Source organism: Populus trichocarpa, chromosome 17 (assembly GCF_000002775.5).
Source record: "Populus trichocarpa isolate Nisqually-1 chromosome 17, P.trichocarpa_v4.1, whole genome shotgun sequence".
In the NCBI taxonomy this organism is placed as follows: Eukaryota; Viridiplantae; Streptophyta; class Magnoliopsida; order Malpighiales; family Salicaceae; genus Populus; species Populus trichocarpa.
The window spans coordinates 7,643,842-7,663,911 of record NC_037301.2 but is presented as its reverse complement, the minus strand read 5'-3'; the positions used below and the strand labels follow the sequence as shown (position 1 = coordinate 7,663,911).

At 32.6% G+C, this 20,070-nt stretch overlaps 2 protein-coding genes and 1 pseudogene across 4 annotated transcripts; 1 reads left to right on the top strand and 2 right to left on the bottom strand.

Annotated features, from left to right (window-relative positions):
- Nucleotides 1-408: 408 nt before the first annotated feature.
- Nucleotides 409-3,206, top strand: LOC7461314 (protein LOW PHOTOSYNTHETIC EFFICIENCY 1, chloroplastic). Its single transcript, XM_024589298.2, has 2 exons — nt 409-565; nt 655-3,206. The coding sequence occupies exon 2, from the start codon at nt 772-774 to the stop codon at nt 3,055-3,057; it is 2,286 nt and encodes a 761-aa protein (XP_024445066.2). The 5' UTR covers nt 409-565; nt 655-771; the 3' UTR covers nt 3,058-3,206.
- A 5,373-nt stretch (nt 3,207-8,579) lies between these two features.
- Nucleotides 8,580-10,932, bottom strand: LOC7461313 (uncharacterized; annotated as a pseudogene).
- Nucleotides 10,933-13,175: 2,243 nt separating this feature from the next.
- Nucleotides 13,176-17,609, bottom strand: LOC7496647 (NADPH-dependent aldo-keto reductase, chloroplastic). 3 transcript variants are annotated; one of them, XM_024588649.2, is made up of 7 exons: nt 17,278-17,609; nt 17,019-17,069; nt 15,893-15,969; nt 15,690-15,762; nt 15,250-15,525; nt 14,154-14,402; nt 13,176-13,769 (listed from the first exon to the last, which is right to left on the bottom strand). In XM_024588649.2, exons 1-7 carry the CDS (start codon nt 17,395-17,397, stop codon nt 13,683-13,685), a joined length of 933 nt encoding a protein of 310 aa, XP_024444417.2. In that variant the 5' UTR covers nt 17,398-17,609; the 3' UTR covers nt 13,176-13,682. The 3 variants fall into 3 exon arrangements, with proteins under 3 accessions (XP_024444417.2, XP_024444416.2, XP_024444418.2); XM_024588648.2 differs by having other exon boundaries at nt 15,675-15,762; nt 17,278-17,606; XM_024588650.2 differs by having other exon boundaries at nt 14,235-14,402; nt 15,675-15,762; nt 17,278-17,603.
- Nucleotides 17,610-20,070: the final 2,461 nt, after the last annotated feature.

The following is a 20,070-nucleotide window of genomic DNA, read 5'->3' as shown; positions in this document are numbered from 1 at the left end:
TTGTAGATTTAACAAGTTAGCTCGGATCGATCTAATATATTTATTTCTCAATATTTTTTTTTTAAAAAAAGATGTTGCAAACTATATTTTTATTAGTTATTTAATTTATTTTAAAACTTGTCAAGTCAACTAGATCATAAAGATCATTTTCTACTTAATTTTTTTTATTAGAAAAAACTTTAGCAATATTTAAATATTTTTTTATGTAAAAAAAATAAATCTTACCATCAACGTATTTTGGGTCAAGGAGAATATAATCCGTGTAGTTTTGATTTTTCCATGCAAATAACATTAAAACATTGCCTGTTTTGATTTACACCATCTAAAAAAAAATATTTTGATAATTGAATTATTGTACTTCTTGACTAATTAAGTTACTTTTAAAGTCTTTAGTTTTTTCATTGTCTCGTTTTATATTATCTCTGATATTTTAGCTGACCGCCCACTAGTTACTACAATTGAATGGCTGTGAGGACATCACAGAGAAGCACTAACCTCAAATCCTGAGCTAACCTCAGGCTCACAGTTCTACTCCCAAAAGAAACAACGACAGGAAGCAATTCGGGTATGTTTTAATCCCTTGCTGTTCATAAAATTGTGTAAATTCTAAACCAAGAGTCAATAGCTATAGTTCTCCGATTATTTCTCTTGTAGGTAGCATGAAAACCATAGGAGAAAGTCTCTCGTGATAAGTGGATATCATGTTTTCTTGTTCTTTAACTGGATTTTGCTTTCTGGGTTTTTCTGTTTATTGCTGAATTATCTCTCAAAATGCAAACTTTGAGTGTTTGGCCGTTGAGTGGTGGCTCTTGTGCGGTGCCCCATTTGGAGTTTGAGGAGGATTCTTCTTGTTTTTTAAGTACTAGAAGAGGGATAAAGAGATGGGGTCTCGTTGACAATGTTTTTCAAGGTGCAAGTTCTGGTTTTCCTATGGTTTCTGGCGATTTGAGGTATGATAGAAGTGGGACTTCTTGTGGGAGCTTAAAATTTGGTGTGGAAAGTAGGTTTCTCTCCAATCATTCAAAGATTAAATATGTGTGTTTTCGTGAAACGAAGGAAGGCTCATTTGGTTCATCATTGGCTTTGGCATCGGCTTTGGAGCAACAAAAAATTGGTAATGAATTTCATAGAGTAGAATCAAGTTTGGATGATCGGTCATTAGTGAAACATGAGAGAGATAAAGTTGATTATGATTTCGATAGAATTGATGATAATAGTGATGAAGAACAAAAATGTGAAGTAGATGTTGGAAGTGAGGGAGAAGCTGGGGAAGAACGGGATGAAAAGATTGATGTCCCTGCGCTCGCTCAGAGCTTATATTTTGCAAAAACAGTGGATGATATAGAAGAGGTTCTTAAGGACAAGGGTGAATTGCCAGTTCAAGTTTACTTATCCATGATTAAGGGTTTTGGATGGGACAAGAAAATGGAGCCTGCAATAGCTCTTGTTGATTGGCTCAAGATAAAGAAAGAAACAGATGGTACTATTGTTCCAAATCTTTTCATATATAATAGTCTATTAAGTGCAGTGAAACAGTCTGAACAATATGAAGAAACGGAAAAAATCTTGGAAAGAATGACTCAGGAGGGGGTTGCTCCCAATGTGGTGACTTACAACATTTTGATGGTTATTTATGTCAAGCAAGGACAGGCTAAAAAGGCCCTTGATGTTCTTGAAGAGATGCGTAGGAATGGTTTTACCCCATCTGCTGCATCCTATTCTTCTGCTCTGTTGGCTTATAGAAAAATGGAAGACGGGGATGGAGCTCTCAAGTTCTTTGTAGAAATAAAAGACAAGTATATGAAAGGGGAAATAGGAAAGGATGCTGATGAAGATTGGGAAAGGGAATATGTTAAGCTCGAAAATTTCACAATTCGTGTTTGCTACCAGGTTATGAGGCGGTGGCTTGTGAGGCTTGAAAACTTGAACACCAATGTGTTAAAGCTTCTGACAGATATGGATAAGGCCGAACTTCAACCTGGTCGGTCAGATTATGAGCGCCTTGTGTGGGCTTGTACCCGTGAAGAACATTATGTTGTTGCAAAAGAATTGTACATTAGGATTAGAGAAAGGTGCTCTGATATAAGCTTATCAGTCTGCAACCATGTGATTTGGTTGATGGGAAAGGCTAAGAAGTGGTGGGCTGCCTTGGAGGTTTACGAGGATTTGTTAGACAAGGGTCCAAAGCCAAATAACCTTTCATACGAATTGATTGTTTCATACTTTAATGTCCTACTTACTGCAGCTAAGAAGAGAGGAATTTGGAGATGGGGTGTCAGGTTGCTAAACAAGATGGAAGAGAAAGGCCTGAAGCCAGGAAGCAAGGAATGGAATGCAGTTCTTGTCGCTTGTTCCAAGGCTTCAGAAACAGCTGCTGCTGTTCAGATATTTAGAAGAATGGTTGAACAAGGTGAAAAGCCTACAGTTATCTCCTATGGAGCACTGCTTAGTGCCCTTGAAAAGGGTAGACTGTATGATGAGGCTGTCCGTGTATGGGAGCATATGCTTAAGGTGGGTGTCAAGCCCAACGTGTATGCATACACTATTATGGCTTCGGTTTTCACTAGACAAGGGAATTTTAGACTGGTTGATGCAATAATCAATGAAATGGTTTCAACTGGTATTGAGCCAACTGTTGTTACATATAATGCAATAATCAGTGGATGTGCTCGTAATAATTTGAGCAGTGCAGCATATGAATGGTTTCACCGCATGAAAGTCCAGAACATCTCACCAAACGAAATTACATATGACATGCTGATTGAGGCTCTTGCAAAGACTGGCAAACCGAGACTTGCATATGAGTTGTATTTGAGGGCTCAAAATGAAGACCTTCAACTCTCTCCGAAGGCTTATGATGCAGTTATGCATTCCTCTGAAGCTTATGGGGCTACTATTGACACAAGTGTTTTAGGACCTCGGCCACCAGATAAAAAGAAGAAAGTTCAAATCAGGAAGACTTTGACCGAATTCTGTAATTTGGCTGATGTTCCACGGAGAAGCAAACCATTTAACAAGAAGGAAATTTATGCCTCACAAGCAGAAGGAAAACAATGAGTGCAACTCCAAATGTTATTATGTTGATACTGTATTCTTTCCATACCTTTGTAAACGTGGCTTCACAGGCGACTATGATACTCCAATGTTTCAGGTTCAGTTCTTAATAAACTAGATGAAGTGGTATGAGAATGTAAAATTATGCTAAACTGCTTGATTGAATGATGAGCTTGATGAGAAAAAAAATCTCATCGAAGTCCAACGAGCCTTCTATAGATAAAAAGAAGAATCTCGTCTGGTTGCAGGTTTGAGATTCTGACTGATCATATGGGATTTAATGAACTAGATGGTAAAATGTTGGATTATAAGCCCCGGTTTTCCGTTGTCTGCGATTGGAGCATAAGAAGAATTACTCTTCTAAGCTGCCTGTGTAGGTGTAAAACAAGGATAACAACTGTTGACAAGAACATGCTAACTCAAGTGTTCTTAATTTGAAAGTTTACGGGGAAAACTCCGAAGCTGATATAAAAGTGGAAGCTCCAATACTGCGTATTAACCTCCACCTCCCTGGAAACTAGTGGTAGAATACAGTGCACTGCAAGAATAGGGAACTCATAACAGTGCAAAGTGGGCATTATTTAAATTAATACACATTTATATATTTCATATGGAACGATATTTTAAGGGAAACCCATTTCGTTATATAACACGTTATGTTACATTGACATCTTTATTTAAAACTGCGTCCGCATAACAGTAGTCAATGCATGAAAAATCCAACCCACTTGAACTGGGATATGTCAAAATGGGTGGGTTTAACTCAACTTTAATCCCCTGTCACGACACGATTTGGTTTATTACTGTGTTGTTGACCTGCGGTACGTGGCTGGTAAGTTTAATTTTTATAATATAAAACAATATTTATGCATTGTTAATGTTTTTTCTAATAAAAAAAATTAAATTATTTATAAGTTGATCCGATATGATTTAGTTTACTTGACGTGTTCAAAAATAATTTAGATGACCGATAAAAATGTAGTTCGATTAAAAAAAGTCAAGATATCTTTTTTTATAAAAACAATTGAGACGAAAACATATTGAATCGATCAGGGTTAACCGAGTTAACTTGTCAAATCCATAACCCTAATCATGAAACCATGATAACCAAAAAAAAAAAATTGAAACAAATTATAAAATCTAATTTCTAATCAACACGATGGTAAATAATGAAATTGAAAAAAAATTAATTAATTGTTCGTCCATATAATCGAATATCAATCCAAATTATACTAAGATAAAATTTCCAAATATGTATATCAACACCTCTCTTGGTTCTGCTCATCCGATTATCTCATGTTTGACATATACCCCCACATATATGGTTGGTATCTTAATTTAATGATTAAGTCCCCATTTCTTATAGCTAAGCCGTTGTATCCATTGAAAGCCCTACATATGTGTTTGACTTCTAATTTCATATATATATATATATATATATATCATATCCTTTAAATACCATAAATTTAGACTTACTCATATGATAGGCTTCCTAGCTCAAATACATCTTTAACGGGTCCTTTAAGGACCAATAAAGCTAGCCCCACTCATATAGCAAGCTTTCATGAACGCATTTCATTCATACCCGTTTCCAACACAAGTTCACCAGCTAAGTTTCCCACCATGAGGTTGGTTTCCACATAATAAAACAGTCATATGATAATTTTTATAGTTCATCATTCCAAGCCCCACTCATGTGGTCGGTTTCCATACACATATACAAATTTAAAGTATACAACTTAACAAGACTTCACTAGTCTATTAATTAGATACTTTAAATTTCCTAAGACTTTAAATGTTTTTCATGAGCATTTTTATTGGCTTAAGATGAAAAAAAGATATGCAAAGAATTTGCAATATGTGCATAACATATAGACAAGCTAGACATAAAATTTTACCTCATGGTTTGTATACTTCTTTACTAGTACCTAAGGAATCTTATGTTGATACATCTATGAATTTTGTATTAGGGTTGCCTAAGTCAAAAAGGAGGTATGAATTCTATTTTTATGGTTGCAGATAAGTTTTCTAAGATAATACATTTTATATCTTGTCATAAAATCAATTATACAATGAACATAGCAGACCTATTCTTTAAGAAGATAGTTTTTAGCTACATTTGAAAGGTTTTGTAGGGGTAAGTTAGGAACAAAATTGTTATTTTCTACTATTTGTTATCCACAGACAGATGACCAAACTGAAGTAGTTAATATGACTTTAACTATATTGTTAATAACTATCATTTAAAAAAAGTTGAAGATTTGGGAAGATTGCCTGTTGTTTTTTGAATTTGCATATAACAGAAGTGTGCATTCTATTATCGATTATTCACCTTTTAAGATTATTTATGATTTTAATCCTTTAACTCCTTTGGATGTGATTTTTTACCTATAGATGAAAGAATTAGTCCAAACACAAATAGTGAAGACTCTTCATGATAATGTATGATGACAAATACAGAAAAAGAATAAGCAATATGCATTCAAAGCTAATAAAGGGACAAAAAAGGTTATCTTTGAACCAAATGATTAGGTTTGATGCATATACGCAAATAGAGGTTTTCTGAACGTAAGAGATCCAAGTTGATGCCGAGAGTAGATGTTTCATTTTAAATTCTTGAAAGAATTAATGACAATGCCTACAAAGTGGATTTACCTGATGAATATGGTGATATTGTTGTTTTTAATATTTTTATCTCTCTTTATTTGATGTAGGTGATGATTTAAGGTCAAATATTTTTAAGGATAGAGGGGATGATGTGATCCAAACTACATCAAAAGATCCATTAGAAGTTCCAGATATGTAAATTATAAAATTAATGGCAAAAAAATCTCAAAGACTGCTTGTCTGAAATTCAGAGTATTTAGGGTAAGGTGAATTTCAAGGAGGTCATAACTTCAACAAGTGATGATTAGACCTTAGTCAACTTAATCTATGTATAAAAAAAGTCTGATCCATCTACTTTTTGGGTTTAATTAATTCCAGCATTATGGGTTATGTAATATTCTTGAATTTTACCATCCAAATATAGCTTATTATATAAGACTCGAAAATTTCACAAGGATTTTTTTATCTACATTAGTTTATCACATAATGATGATAGTTATTTTATAAAAAAATTGACAGAATTTCTCTTGCATGTCAATGTACCAAGTTATCAACATTTTCACTTCCATCCATCTTTTAAATTATCCAATCTCAATTTTGATACAACCATCCTAGATCATGTCCCATATAAACTCAACCATAATTTTCCATTTTCTTAATAATTCAATCATTCATTTAAACATGAATTTAAAATACAACTAAATATTGAAACCTAAACAATAACACATATATTACATACAAAATATTTACTCTACACAATATATTATTATCTCTAATAATAAATATGAGTTCATAATTAATTAACTTTTAAAATTAATTACAATCCTTAAAATGATAATAAAAGCATTACATGTCTCAAAATGCTATCCTAATAATATTTAGATATACATTCAAAAGATTTTGAACATGTCATTCATTTATAATAACTATACTATAGTATGCTATACAAATCACTTCTACTCCGGTCAAAAATGTGAATAACATGTAATTAAACATTTAATTCATAATATTAAATTATAATATTCAATATAAAAGAAGTTAATATCCATAATTTTTGCTATTCCTCTTTAATATATCCCTAGTACCATCATTATTAATTTAAATCTCCCTATAATTTCACACTTCTTAATAACCAATTTTTATAATTATAATTTGATTACCAACATTCCAGCCATTTTCTCATGGAGGCCATTGATTCAGCAATCCAACTGATGCTACTATTCCGGCAACCCCTTTCGGTTACCAATAAATCCAACAATCCATTTGATTTTTAATAATCCAACAACCCCTCATGGATACTAATAAATATAGCAATATCCCTATCCTCCTGGTTTCTCTTCTTTTTCTTTTTCATATCCATTAACATAATAATAATAAAATTACAATTATGGAATAAATTCTAAAATTCAAATGAGATGAAAACACTTACTTCCTGCTCGCGATGGTCTCACTTCTCCTATCTGAGATCCTCCGCCAACAACCTCCCCTGTAATAATAGGATTTCCATTCATTATAAACTTATTCATAAGCTCAATGTTCCTAATTTCAAGGCACAATACATTGTTTAATAAAATCATCACATCAAATAATCCAATTTGTTGCGAACCATATCTCTCAAAATATCAAAAATTCAATTTCATTATAAATCAATATATACTAATTCACTCAAAATTCTAGTGAATGTAAAGACACCATCAACATGTTTACACTTATGAAATAAACATGATTTCACCATATTCTTGTAAATTTGTCATAGTTACTTTATCATTCATCATCTCATAACCAGACAACAAGATATTCAATTATAAATACATTAAATACATACACTTACTTATGTAAGTTTTCATTTCTTTTTCCTTTGGTTAACCTACTTTTTCATTAGCAACAATAAGGTTCTTTTCTCTTAATCACATTATGTAAACTATTTCATTCACTCACAATTTCCTCACATACAAATTTATATCAAATGTTTTCTATTTTCACCTACCATGGTTGGCTCATCCTCTCTTCCAATCACCATAATTCCTTTATATTTTCCTTGATTTACATATATACACATTCAAAAACATAATTAACCCCTAAATTTCTTCTTCCATGGTCAGTGATACACCATAACATACAACCATAAGTTTTGTCAAATTTTTCTATAACTTCACTAGTATCACAACTAAATACAAACAAATAATACTAACTCAAACTAATTTTTCAAAAAACCCCAATTCATTCATATCAAACCCTAAATATAACTTGAAAATTTCAACTCAAATCATCTAGTTCTCTTATTTTTTAAGTTGTACATTATTGTCACATATTGTGTGTTGGGAGAGAATTATCTTATTTTTGATTTTTTATTGAACTACTTTGACTTATTAAAAAATTACTCAAGCTTCTTGACATCTTTCATACTACTTATTTGTGTCTCTTCATAGGCTTTGGATGGTGGTTTGTTTTCTATAATTTTGGTGCATTGGTACATGCTATCGTTATGTCACACTCAATCACAAGTCTAAATTTAGCTTTTTTAAAAAGAATCGATTTGACTGAATTTCTAGATTTTTATAACCACAAGGTTGACATTAGTGTGATATTATGATATAATTATCAATGGAATAATCAATTTCATCGGTGTTTTCATCGGAAATGTTAGGTCAAGTTTCATAAAAAAAAGTAACAAAAGGTTTTGGAATTTCAAACATAATCATTGACGACATATTTTGTCAAAACATCTTGATGGAGTTTTTGTTGAAAATGGTCACTCACTTTCTAATGGAATAGGCGACGAAATATTCCAACAACAATGAAGGTGCATTTATGATGGAATATGCAATGAAATATTCTGTCAACAATTAATGTTGTTGATGGAGTTCCCAACATAAAATGGATGAAAGAATCAATCAGGGATGGATTGGTGATGATGCTTATGGGGATGATCTGCTCACCAACACCGTATAAAAACAGATTTCCAAATTACAGAGGAGGACAGCACGTGGTTTAATGCTACAAGTACGTTTCCTTTTGCACGTATTGTACATTGCAGGCCCCTAACTTACCTTCTGGTGTTGTCATTCAAGATATATCGCCATGCAACTGCAAGTGCAGCCACGAACAAGACATTAAGTATTAATTTAGAATTCATCAATGGTGATGAATCTGAAGGTGATTTGGGAGGTTCCTGTGATCTTCCTCTTATCTTGGCAGACATTCTGGAAACCATTTCAGAAAGGCGACCAGCTTTTGCAGAAGCTGCAAATGGGGGAACGAAAAAGTAAAGATCAGGAGCCAAGCCAAAACAATTGAAAACTGTTTAAGAATGAAGGACACTGTCATTTTTTAGGATCGAAAATGACCAGCTCAGAACAAATGTCTCGGATACCACGCACATATTTTGATTTGTGGATATCATCATATAACTCGCATCCAATCCAGCAACTTGAGAGTTTTGTTGATTCACCATCACCGATATTTAGATTGTAAATATTGAATTAATCCATGAGAGAGGGCCATTCATAGACCATATTCTAGTTACAACAAACACAATCCAAGAGACACAAGTTACCTTTGCTTTCAAGGAATCTTTCCTCCTCTCCAACCCTTTGTCGAAGTACATTGATAAGTGACAGAAAATACAGTGCAAGTGATTGTGATGACATTGTACGGCATGCTAAAATCAGGAGTTGTCAAAGGTACAAGTAATACTTCAGTATAAGAGAGAACATGACTCTTTTCCTGCATCACAGATCCATAATCAATCAAATAAACTTGAATTGTCGTCCAGCACTTTGAGAGTCTAGATGATCATATCACCTGAAATTTAGACAGCATGGGTGACTTCCTCACAGAGTCATTGCAAGGGAAAAACATGGTTGCATGGAAGTTGGGTAAGCTTATTGCAGCTGACAGAATATCAAATCCTTGATTAGCATCTGGAGGGTAATCATCAATGTGCAAAAATCTCTGTTAACGTATCGTAAAAAGTAGATGAGAAACACAAATAAAATACAGTTTGGCTGTATAGGAAACAGTCCTGTGTGCATGTGATCATTAATAACAGTATGTTTTTCCATTCTGTTAGACTATTAGTATCTTTCTCTGTGCATCAATTTACAAGTTGAAAATCATCAGAATAGCAAGATTCGGTGAAATGGAGCATTTAGATGACTTAGTTTAATGCCCTTAGGTTCATTGAGAAAGCTATCATAATGTGCTTTTAGTATCGGGCAGATTAACAAAGGATGTCCACGCAAAGCATTGACAACATTTCAAGTTAATTATGCAAAAGCTGAGGCTATAAAAAATATCTAGCAGACAGGAAATTATAATCTATTTGCCGTTTGCCACTGTGTCCACAGGCTGGTTTCTCACAATATTAAATATTTTACCACACCTGAATTCATTCATCAAGTCACTCTACTTCTCCGAGTCAAACTAGAAAACAATGAAGTGCTAAGCCTACCTTATCAAACTCTAATATCAAAGCAGCTGATTTCACACCACAAGGAAGCTTCAGAACCATCTCCATCATACCAGGTGATATCTTGTCTTTGGAAGGAAAAACATGCATCTTTTCCACAAAAGCTCCCACTGCCTTTGGTTGATATCATCCACAAACAACTGGAGAGAATGATAATATACCCTAATATACCAAGGGACAACTTGGAAAATATTAACATGCAACTCACATCCATCACTAGCACTTTTAGCACCCAGGGGACTGTCATTCAGTTCATCAGTAGATTTCAACAAGATAGCAATTGCACCTCTTTCATTCCCACTTCCCATCAAAAACCTACTAGCATGTAATGGTGCTTGTCGAGATGACCACATTATAGGAAATTTCCATGTTAGGCCTAGATCAAATGGTTTAGAGCTGTTGTACTTCTCAACTGAAAATTCATAAAGAAAAGAGGAGTCTATTCCGTGCCTACTATTTTCTTCTTTAAGTACCCTATCAGGATTAACTGACAAGTCAAACCTGGATTCAGCATCAAACCCTCCAGAGGCAATATAGTCAGGCCCCATAATTAACATTTTTTTTCAATTCACAGCAACTAGGCCTCTCTCAAGCTGAAGATATACTCTACTACACTTAGCAAGAACACATCTTCCATTGACTTTCCTTCCAAAAATTGAACTCAAAGACCAGCTTGGTTGAAGATATGATTCACTAGCATGAGTCGAGCTAGCTCTTTGACTACTAGGGCGAAGAACGACAGTAAGTGTCTGTTCTAAAACAATGCCTGAATTCATCCCCTCGATCGGGATCATATGCATTTGAATTGTTTCGGATTTCTTTTTATCGTTTTCTCTGGGGTCTTAGAATTGTTTCAGAATTGGATGACATGCTAATTTTAGATGGGATTATTATCAAAAACAAATATTAAAATAACAAGAATCAAGATTTACAAAAAGTAACAACTTGTTATCGGTGTGTAATTTTCAAGAGGTGCATAAATCTACACTTTAATCTTTTAAATTTTAATTTATTTTTAATTTGGTTCTTTCTAGTTTTTTTTTTCATTTTGATCCTAAACTTCATTTCAGTCATTGATTCTTGAGAGAGGAGAGAGAAAGTCACTAAAATTTTAAAGAAAAAGAAACCTCATGGTTGGCCAAATTCCAATCACCAGGACTTTGATTTTTATGTTTATAGATTCGTATTTGAGAAAGGAACATAGTGGATGTAGTTTCCACTTTTAATGATACCTAAAAAAGTAGATTGAATCTCATAAAAACCTTTTAATGTGATTGAATTTGAGTTTTTGAATCGGTTATAATGTGTTTTGTTATTAGAAATAGGGTTATAAAGGGTTGATAAAATATATTTTTTGATGTTTTTAAGCAAAAAAAAAAAGGGGTAGAGATTTGAGTTTTTGGGATCTAAAATATTAGACCCTAATTTTTTAGTGATTGGAACCAGTTCAGATCACTGAAAAATACTATAGGCAGACGACGCGTTATCCACATAATTTACTAAAAACAAATTGACAAACAAACCACCTTTAGAGGATAAGATTTAAAAAAAAAAAAACAAGCGTTGACCTATGTTTCCAACCCATGTGCTTCTAACCCTTTAATTTTTCTTACCTTATTTTTATTTTCTTTTCGTATTTTATAATTAAATAAAACAATTAATATTTTTATTTTAATGATGTTTAAATAGTTATCTAATTATGCTATTATTTTCAAATAATATTTTCAATTTTTATATTGATATTAAAAATTTCTTTCTAAATAATTATATAACAAAATTAATATGCATGATTTTCTAAATGTAGAAGAAATATCGAACTCTTTTTTTTTTTTACTGTAATGTTCCTATATGATTTTTCTCAAACTTATACATTTACATTAAAATAATTTATTTATTTTATTTAAACTTGCTTTTAAAATTATGATAATTTTTTTATAAAACAAATTCTTATAAAAAATATTAAAGATAATGCATTAATAAGAAAAAAAGTTTTTAACCAAACAAATATCTTTTTATCCTTATTTTAAGTCGTTTAATTGTTTTTGAATATTCATTTTTATCGCTTTCAGTTTCTATACAATAAATATACCCGATTAAAGATATATTAAAAAAACATGTGTTAATAAAAAAAAAAAAATTATACTAATAATTTTGTTTTTTCTATTGAATTTAAATTATTAATTTTCTAATGAAATTTATTTTTATTGCCATATAATTACATATAAAAGAAAGATTCTCCTCACATCATAAAATCGCATTTATTTTTTAGCTTTACATTTTAGTATTTAGTTAATATTTACAACTCTTATTATTTACAATAACTTTTCAATATTTAATTTAAAATTTTCATTAAGCCAAAAAATGCATTCAAAATACTTGAGCTTTTCTCGTGTTAAAAAATAAATTAGAGTCCTATCCGTAAAAAAATACATTCAAAATACTAATGTATTTTTTTAATATTAAAAATTAATTTGAAATCTAAGTAAAAACATAGCGCGGACACATGGCAAGTGACCGCTAATCTTAGGGCAGATTGTGTAGTCGGCGACAGGATTAACAGGAGAGTATGTTTGGGAGTGTAATTGCAGTTGCTTTTCAAAGTGCTTTTCACTCGGAAATGTATCAAAATAATGTTTTTTTTAAAAAAAAAACTATTTTGACATTAGCGCATCAAAATGATCTAAAAACATCAAAAAAATATTAATTTAAAGTAAAGAAAAAAATAAAATAAAATTTTATTTTTTTCAAAAACGTTTTTAAAACGCAAAAACAAATAGTGTCTAAAAAAATTAAAACAGTACAGGACTGTTAATCAGTTCTGTTTATGATATATATGTGTGTGTTCTTGAAAAAGATTTATCATGTAAAAATAATATTTAGCAGGACACCTTTTATTTTATAGTTTTGTTCCATATCAGCTATGGTGCTCTTCTCTCTCTTTTTTTTTTCTCTTTTTTTTCCCCGTCAATATAATATAATTATGTTACTTAAACAAAACGAAAAATGGAGCAGCCATGATGAACAACATTAAAAAAAAAAAAAGAGAGAGAAAAAAGTTGCATTGATTGCCATAAAAAGGATAACATGAAAATTGCATGCGTCCAAGCAGATGCTTAGGGTCAATTCAACATCCTGACCATAGACGCAAACCATACTCTGTGCCAACGGACAATTAGGCAAGTAATGCTCTCTTCCTCAAAGCATGGATACTTGGGATCCAACTGTTCATTGCCACCTCCATAAATGCTGAGATAACTGTTGCGCTACTATGAACACACTTGATTCTGAGGCAGAATGTTTTGTGAATATGTTTTCATCTATTTATAATAAATACATTTCTTGATATGATTTTGGTGAACTTCCATGACTGAAATGTAATCAAGTGGCTTTGCTGCTGCTAAATATATAGCAACATATTGTCCACCTGTTTTTTTATTCAACATCATTGCTGCTCTAGTAATTAAGAACTGGCTAAACATTTGAAAATTGAGTAATGTGAGAGACAAGCAGCTAAAATGGAAAATCCAGACTTTTTACACCTGAAATCTTCTCACATTTCACCATCCCAGAGTTCATCCAATGTCCTGTATGCACCATAAGTCCCATGCACAAGAGTAGTTCCTGTAACAAGCCTCTCCTGCATGTTTAAATTATAAGGTTAATCATTTTGAAGGAAGTAAATTACTTCTTATAGCTCATGAATGATTTAGTTGCGTGCAATTACTTGATAAATTCAGGGAGCCAATCTATGACCCCAAGATTCATCAAGTATGTAAAACATGAGCCTAAATGCATTAACGCAAACAGACCACTTGCATGACCAGACCCACAAAATCTTGCAGGCAAATTCAAGCAAATTTTTATATAACCGTAGTAAACTATTACTTACTCAGAACTACAATTATAATCAGATATATAGTAGGTGCAGTGCAGCTCGAGAAAAAAAAATGTATTAGGTAGAGCAAGTGCACAAAAACATTCACACAGGCATAAAACATTGAGAGAGAACCCTGTCACTTGCCTGCTCAATTTCTGAAAGCTTGGAAAATAAGCCTTCAGGAATAGACCAGTAAAAAATGTCAATGTTTTCTATGATTCTTGCCTTGTTTATGCTTTTAGGTAGCACACTGTGGCCCATGTGGAGTCCCCACCGAAGAGCCACTTGTGCTGGAGATTTGCCTAATTTCTCTGCTATCATTTTAAGAATTGGATTCTTGAGAACCTCAATCTTGATCTTCTGTGAACCTGCGGAACCTAATGGTGCATACCCCTAAAAAGAGCAGGGGGGAGGAAACAAAGGAGGACAAATTACCATCACAGTGATTAATAATTTGACCCTTTTCCCCCTTTAAAATGAATAGATTTATTGCATTAGAAAAGGAAGATTTATAAACAAACCAGGAGAGAGATCAATATTGCAAAGTCAGTAGCTCTTGACAAGATATTCCAAAAGATAGACTACACTACCTAAGATTCAAACAGGAAATGCAGCCACCAAACAAACATAACCGAAGGAATCGTTCACAGGCATCCAGAAAGGATAAAGCCACTTGCAGTGAAGGACAAAAGCAAACTATCAACAATGTGGTAGGCAATCCACATCAATGATCAATAAATACAGAGAGATAACTATATATTACAACAGAAAAATGCATTATTATACTCTATAGAGAAGATAAGAATACCTCAAACAATAAACACCATCACTTGGACAGCACAAATAACAGAAGCTAGACTAGTGCTCGCTAGGTCTTGTGGTTTGGTGTAATAGTTCCAAACCATTGGCGGCGGCGGCAACAGCAGAAAATAATAATGCAGCAATAATAATCCAGCACTTTAAAGAAGAAAAGAAGTTTAACTCAAAATGAATAACAAAGAGAGTGTTCAATCTTTGAATATGTTAGAAAATCCTTCATCTATTCATATGCCCTTGTAAGAATTTGAACAGCAAAGTGAAATCCGAAACCCTTTAACAACAAAATCAATCTATTGTTGCAAAGGGTCAGGAGAAAATTTATTAAAAAGTGATACATGATAAGGAATCAACATCTTCATACCATTCTTTTTCAAAGATCCACGAGAAGACTACTACTCAAGTGCTTCTATTTCATACTCACAGATAAGTGAACTCCCTCGGATTGACAAAATGCATGAAGCTTTGGCTGCTGCCATACAGGGTGACATTCCACTTGGTTCACAGCAGGACGAACACGTGCTGCTGCTAGAAGATCTCCAAGCTTCTTTGATGAGAAGTTGCTGACTCCAATAGCACGAGCCTTGCCAGATTCATAAAGTGCCTCCATTTCTCTCCAAGAAGCCAGTATGTCAGGTTGGGTAAGGTTTTCAGGTTCATAGCCAACGGAATCCTTCTTCATGCTTACTGGCCAGTGGATCTTCAAGATGATGAAAAACAATTCAAGAAAGTTTGACCAAGAAAGAAATGTCATGACTCAGGATTTTACTTCAAAAATTGTTGAAAGGCAGACCCAGAAAATTTAATGCATAATGCTAATAACAAGTATAACTCAATGTGTATACATACTAGATATAGATTTACATAATCAAGCTGCAACTCATGCAAAGTTCTATCTAATGCCCCTGACACATCTTCCGGTGCTTGTTCATTGCAACTGCAGATCATTATGTATTCTGAAACAACCTACACAAATTTAATTGATATTGCAATCTTGATATCTTGTTACTGAAAGTTTCAACTTGATGAAGTCTAATATATTCTTACAATAAATCACTCTTACATACCAGAGTTTGGAGGTGATCCACAATTCTTCACGCTTCACTACACCATCATCGAATAACTTCTTCAATGCACAACTATCCTGAAAAACCAGCAACTAATTCTCAAGATGGATTAATCTTTTGTTTTGTTTTCTTATCACCGCTAGACTGGAACACAATGATGAATTAATTCACATATCAGCAAGTTTATATCGCTGGCATTAATGGAGGCTTGGACCTTGCATGCTCAAGCCAAATGTTTCGGTGACAGAAGGCCAAACATCAAGCAGGGAATTAATAGGTAGATAATGTTAGGAAAGTTTAGGATGGAAACAAATATGGAGTTGGCTTAGAGGCGTGAAAACACTATCTTTAAGGTGTTTATTTGTCCCACACAGAGACAACACCTCCAGGATACAACTAAGCCCTCTAAACCTCTAAAAGAATGAGAAGATGAGACCAAGAAAAGAATATGTCTTTTTGTTGTTATTTCTTTTATGTATAATAACATGCTTTTATAGACTTGAAACATTACGATGAAACAGTATAATTGTTCATCAAACAATATACTATTGATGAAACCGTATGACTGTTCATCAAACAATATGATTGTTGATGAAATAATATGATTGTTCATGAAACAGTATGACTATTCATGAAACAGTATAACTGTTCATATTAAGTTCCAAATGCTATCTTTTGATATTATAAATATCCATATAATAACATTAGGAAGCCAAATAGGAGAGTTTGTCCACCATAACTTAATTTACTACACAATAGAAACCCACACTTAAAAACATTAGGAGGGAGTGTTTCTTTCTAATGTGGGATAAACATCTTTTCTTTATTCATTTACAAACTACACCAACAGATAAAGCACAAAGAATTACATGAATATGCTTAATGCAGAGAGCAATAAAAACAAGGAAATGGCCGACCATTTCATCTTCCAAGACTTAAAAGGGTATTTCAACATTTATGTAATACCATTGTCAAGCGCAGTGAGTTGACACAGTCCATTTTACGATTTGTAACTTGTAAGCATTAGACGATCAACTATATAATCCCATAAGTTATATAGCAGCAGGGCAATAACCTCTTCCATTGCTCAAATGAAGGAGGAATAAACAATTAAGGGAAACATCACCTCTATCTCGTTGCAGTAAAGTAGCGCACAGTCAATATGTCTATAACCCACCTGCATCACAATTATTTCACACGCAGACCACTATAAGCTAATTACTTTTGGGTGGAAAAGAGAAGCAAATTTAAGAGAGTTAAATCCAATAAGAAAAGAAAAACAAAATTAGTCGTTGTCTATTCAACACAAAAACCTCAAGAAAATCACTCTAAGGATATTATTGATAGGTAAAGGTAGGAAAGCATTAAAAAAAAAACCAGCCAACCTTAACAGCAGTAGTGACAACATCACCAATCACACCAGGGGCAGCCCTCCATGTTCCTAACCCAACTGAAGGGATTCTTGCTCCATTCTTCAGCTCAAAACTGTGAATTGATTTCCCCATTTTTATTTATTTTTTGTTATGGCAATTAGCAAAGAAATGGAATCCTGAAATGCTGCGATCTTGCTTGCGAACCTCAAGTCTCAAGGTTAAAAAACTGTGATCTACCATGTGTGCTCGGGAACAATGCTGTTTTTTCATTCTAGTCCTTGAACTTTTCATTGTTTTAATACATAACTTCATTTTCTTCACTTTTAATCCTTAGTTGATGAAGGAGAAGAGAGAAAATCATGGAAAATTTTTTAGGAGAGACAAAGTGATCATTTAATCACATTTCAGTTAAAAAAAATTTGATATTTATATCAATAAGCTTGTCTTCTCAAGAGAGGAATTTAATAAAATTGTTATTAGAGATAATTAAAAATTTTAACAATCAAGTTAAATTTTGATTAATTTAATATCACAATAAAAAAAATAAGGTAACAACAAAAAATAAATAAATAAAAATATTAAAGACATTCAATGTAGTTAAAAAAATAATTACGATTTAAAAAAGGTTAAATAAGCTAAAAACTAACATAAGAGGGGTATTAATTAAAAAACAAAATTAAAACATATTTTATAAAAAGATATAAAAAAGGTATTAGTTGAAAAAAATAAAAAAAAAATAATTACAGAAACGCAAAACGATCTAAAAACATAAAAAAAAATTAAATTTTTTTTTTTCAAAATTTGAGGGAACGCAGTTTGCACCGTGTTCCCAAACATGCTTTTAATGGATGTGGTTTTCACTTTCAATGATGCCTAAAAAAGTAGATTGAATCTCATAAGACTCTCCTCACCTTGTGAAACTTGTTGACACCAATTTTAATATTTTTTGTGGTTGGGATCGTTGCTAACGAAGATCTCTCTCTCTCTCTCTCTTCCAGAATCTGACGACTCCTCTCTCCCCTCCAATGAAAAAATTACTAGAAAAAAAGAAAATAATTTTTCGTACCAAGATGTATTTTAAAAAAAATTAAAGGGACCATGTAAACCCCCGTAAATAAATAAATAAATAAAACAAACATAGAATCGAAGTAATGAGGTCTCGATGAGTAATGAAGATTCGGTATGAAATAAATGAATAAATAGTAGGAATGATAATAAATGTGTCATGTGAGAGAGAAAATGATCTCCATGAACAAATTTAAAGGTATCGTTGAAGTCGAAATGAGAGTCATGATTTTTAGTTTAAAACTCGTAATGTTGGTGAAACCAGTGACAAGTTTTATTGGATAAAAGAATAAGAAAAACGAGAAGATATGTAAACCCGGATAAAAAAAACTTATTTCAACAAATTAGTGATAAATATTGTAATATTGAATTTATTGAGATAAATAAAGGGAAAATGTCATGAGAATCTAAGTAAATAAAATAATGCATGAAATGTGTGTTAATGGGAAAGAAATGATGATGCAGAATAAGCATGTACAATGAATGATGTGTTATTGAGGTTCTACATGATTATGATATGATTGAGAAATGAGTATAACTATACAGGATGATTGTCAATAACTTGGGACCTCCAGGTATAAGGGAAACTCTACCGAAATTTCGGCGGGAATTTCAGCAAGTCTCAAATAAGTTCGATGGAAGAAAAAAAATAACCATTTTTTTTAAGTTAAGGCTCAAAGCTCTTTTACGAATGTATTAAATTACGGGGTGTTACAAACCAACCACCTTACAGCAAAAAAAGATTGGGGGGGTAACAAATTTGAAAGTGTCACCTAGGTTAATCACGTTTTTTACTTTAGTCCTCTATCTTTTATTTAAACTCTCCCTCTAATAATGAACATGCAATTAGATGCTAATTTGAATTTAAAAGAACTCAATTGTGCAAAGAAAATTTTTTGAGATGCTAAAGGATAAAATAGAAAATTTAAAAAAACATCACTGCTCCCATCCAAAATGTTTTCAACTACAATGAAAACACCACAAGACTTAATTTTTGTTAATATGCATCAATTTTAAGCTCTTATATTTTCATATGTAAGATTTAATGGTTGGAAACCACTAAATTCCCGATATTCTTAGCTTAATATGTGAGAATAAGTGCATGTTGTTTTATCTAAGTTTTTTAGTTTTTTTTATTCAATTTGTTCTCCCTTTTGTCATTGTTATATAATTCACAAAATTAATACTAGTGATTAAGTGCTAATATAAAGCTCATCGAGTGTTTATTTTTGTAGTGGAACGTGCTTTTCAAACTGTTTTTCAAATGAAAAAAATATAAAATTGATGCTTTTTAGGTGTTTTTTTTAATGATTCTAATGTGTTGACACAACAAATAAAAAAATATATATAAAAAATTTTTGGATACATTTCAATTGAATTACATTGAGAAAGCATGGGAAAATTACAAACCTTTATAGCCTATACAAAACTCCAAGTTGGTCCAATCATGCTTTTGAAAAATTTTAAAATTTTTGACCTAGGAGCGAGTTTGACAGACCTAGGCGCGTGGGTCTAGCTTGGTTGCGAGGCCTAAGCGGTTAGGTCTAGATCCAAGCATCGTGGGTTTGGCAAACACGCTTGATTTGACAAATAACAAACAAAAAGGACAATTGTGCACGTTAGTTGTCAGGAGAGAGAAAAGAAAGAAAAAACACAAACAATCAATCACCGGCGGCAACCTAACTAGTATTTGTCTATACGCGCCACACCACGTGGAAGAGGGCACGACTGCGCATCTAG

What these genes read in the sequence shown, in the direction of transcription:
- LOC7461314 (XM_024589298.2), top strand. Translation starts at nt 772, where the DNA reads ATGCAAACTTTGAGTGTTTGGCCGTTGAGTGGTGGCTCTTGTGCGGTG.
- LOC7496647 (XM_024588648.2), bottom strand. Translation starts at nt 17,397, where the DNA reads ATGGGGAAATCAATTCACAGTTTTGAGCTGAAGAATGGAGCAAGAATC. An exon ending in TGGATCACCTCCAAACTCTG is followed by an intron (nt 15,763 to 15,892) that starts GTATGTAAGAGT and finishes AATGATCTGCAG; the next exon opens with TTGCAATGAACAAGCACCGG. An exon ending in CCGAGGGAGTTCACTTATCT is followed by an intron (nt 14,403 to 15,249) that starts GTGAGTATGAAA and finishes TGCTCTTTTTAG; the next exon opens with GGGTATGCACCATTAGGTTC.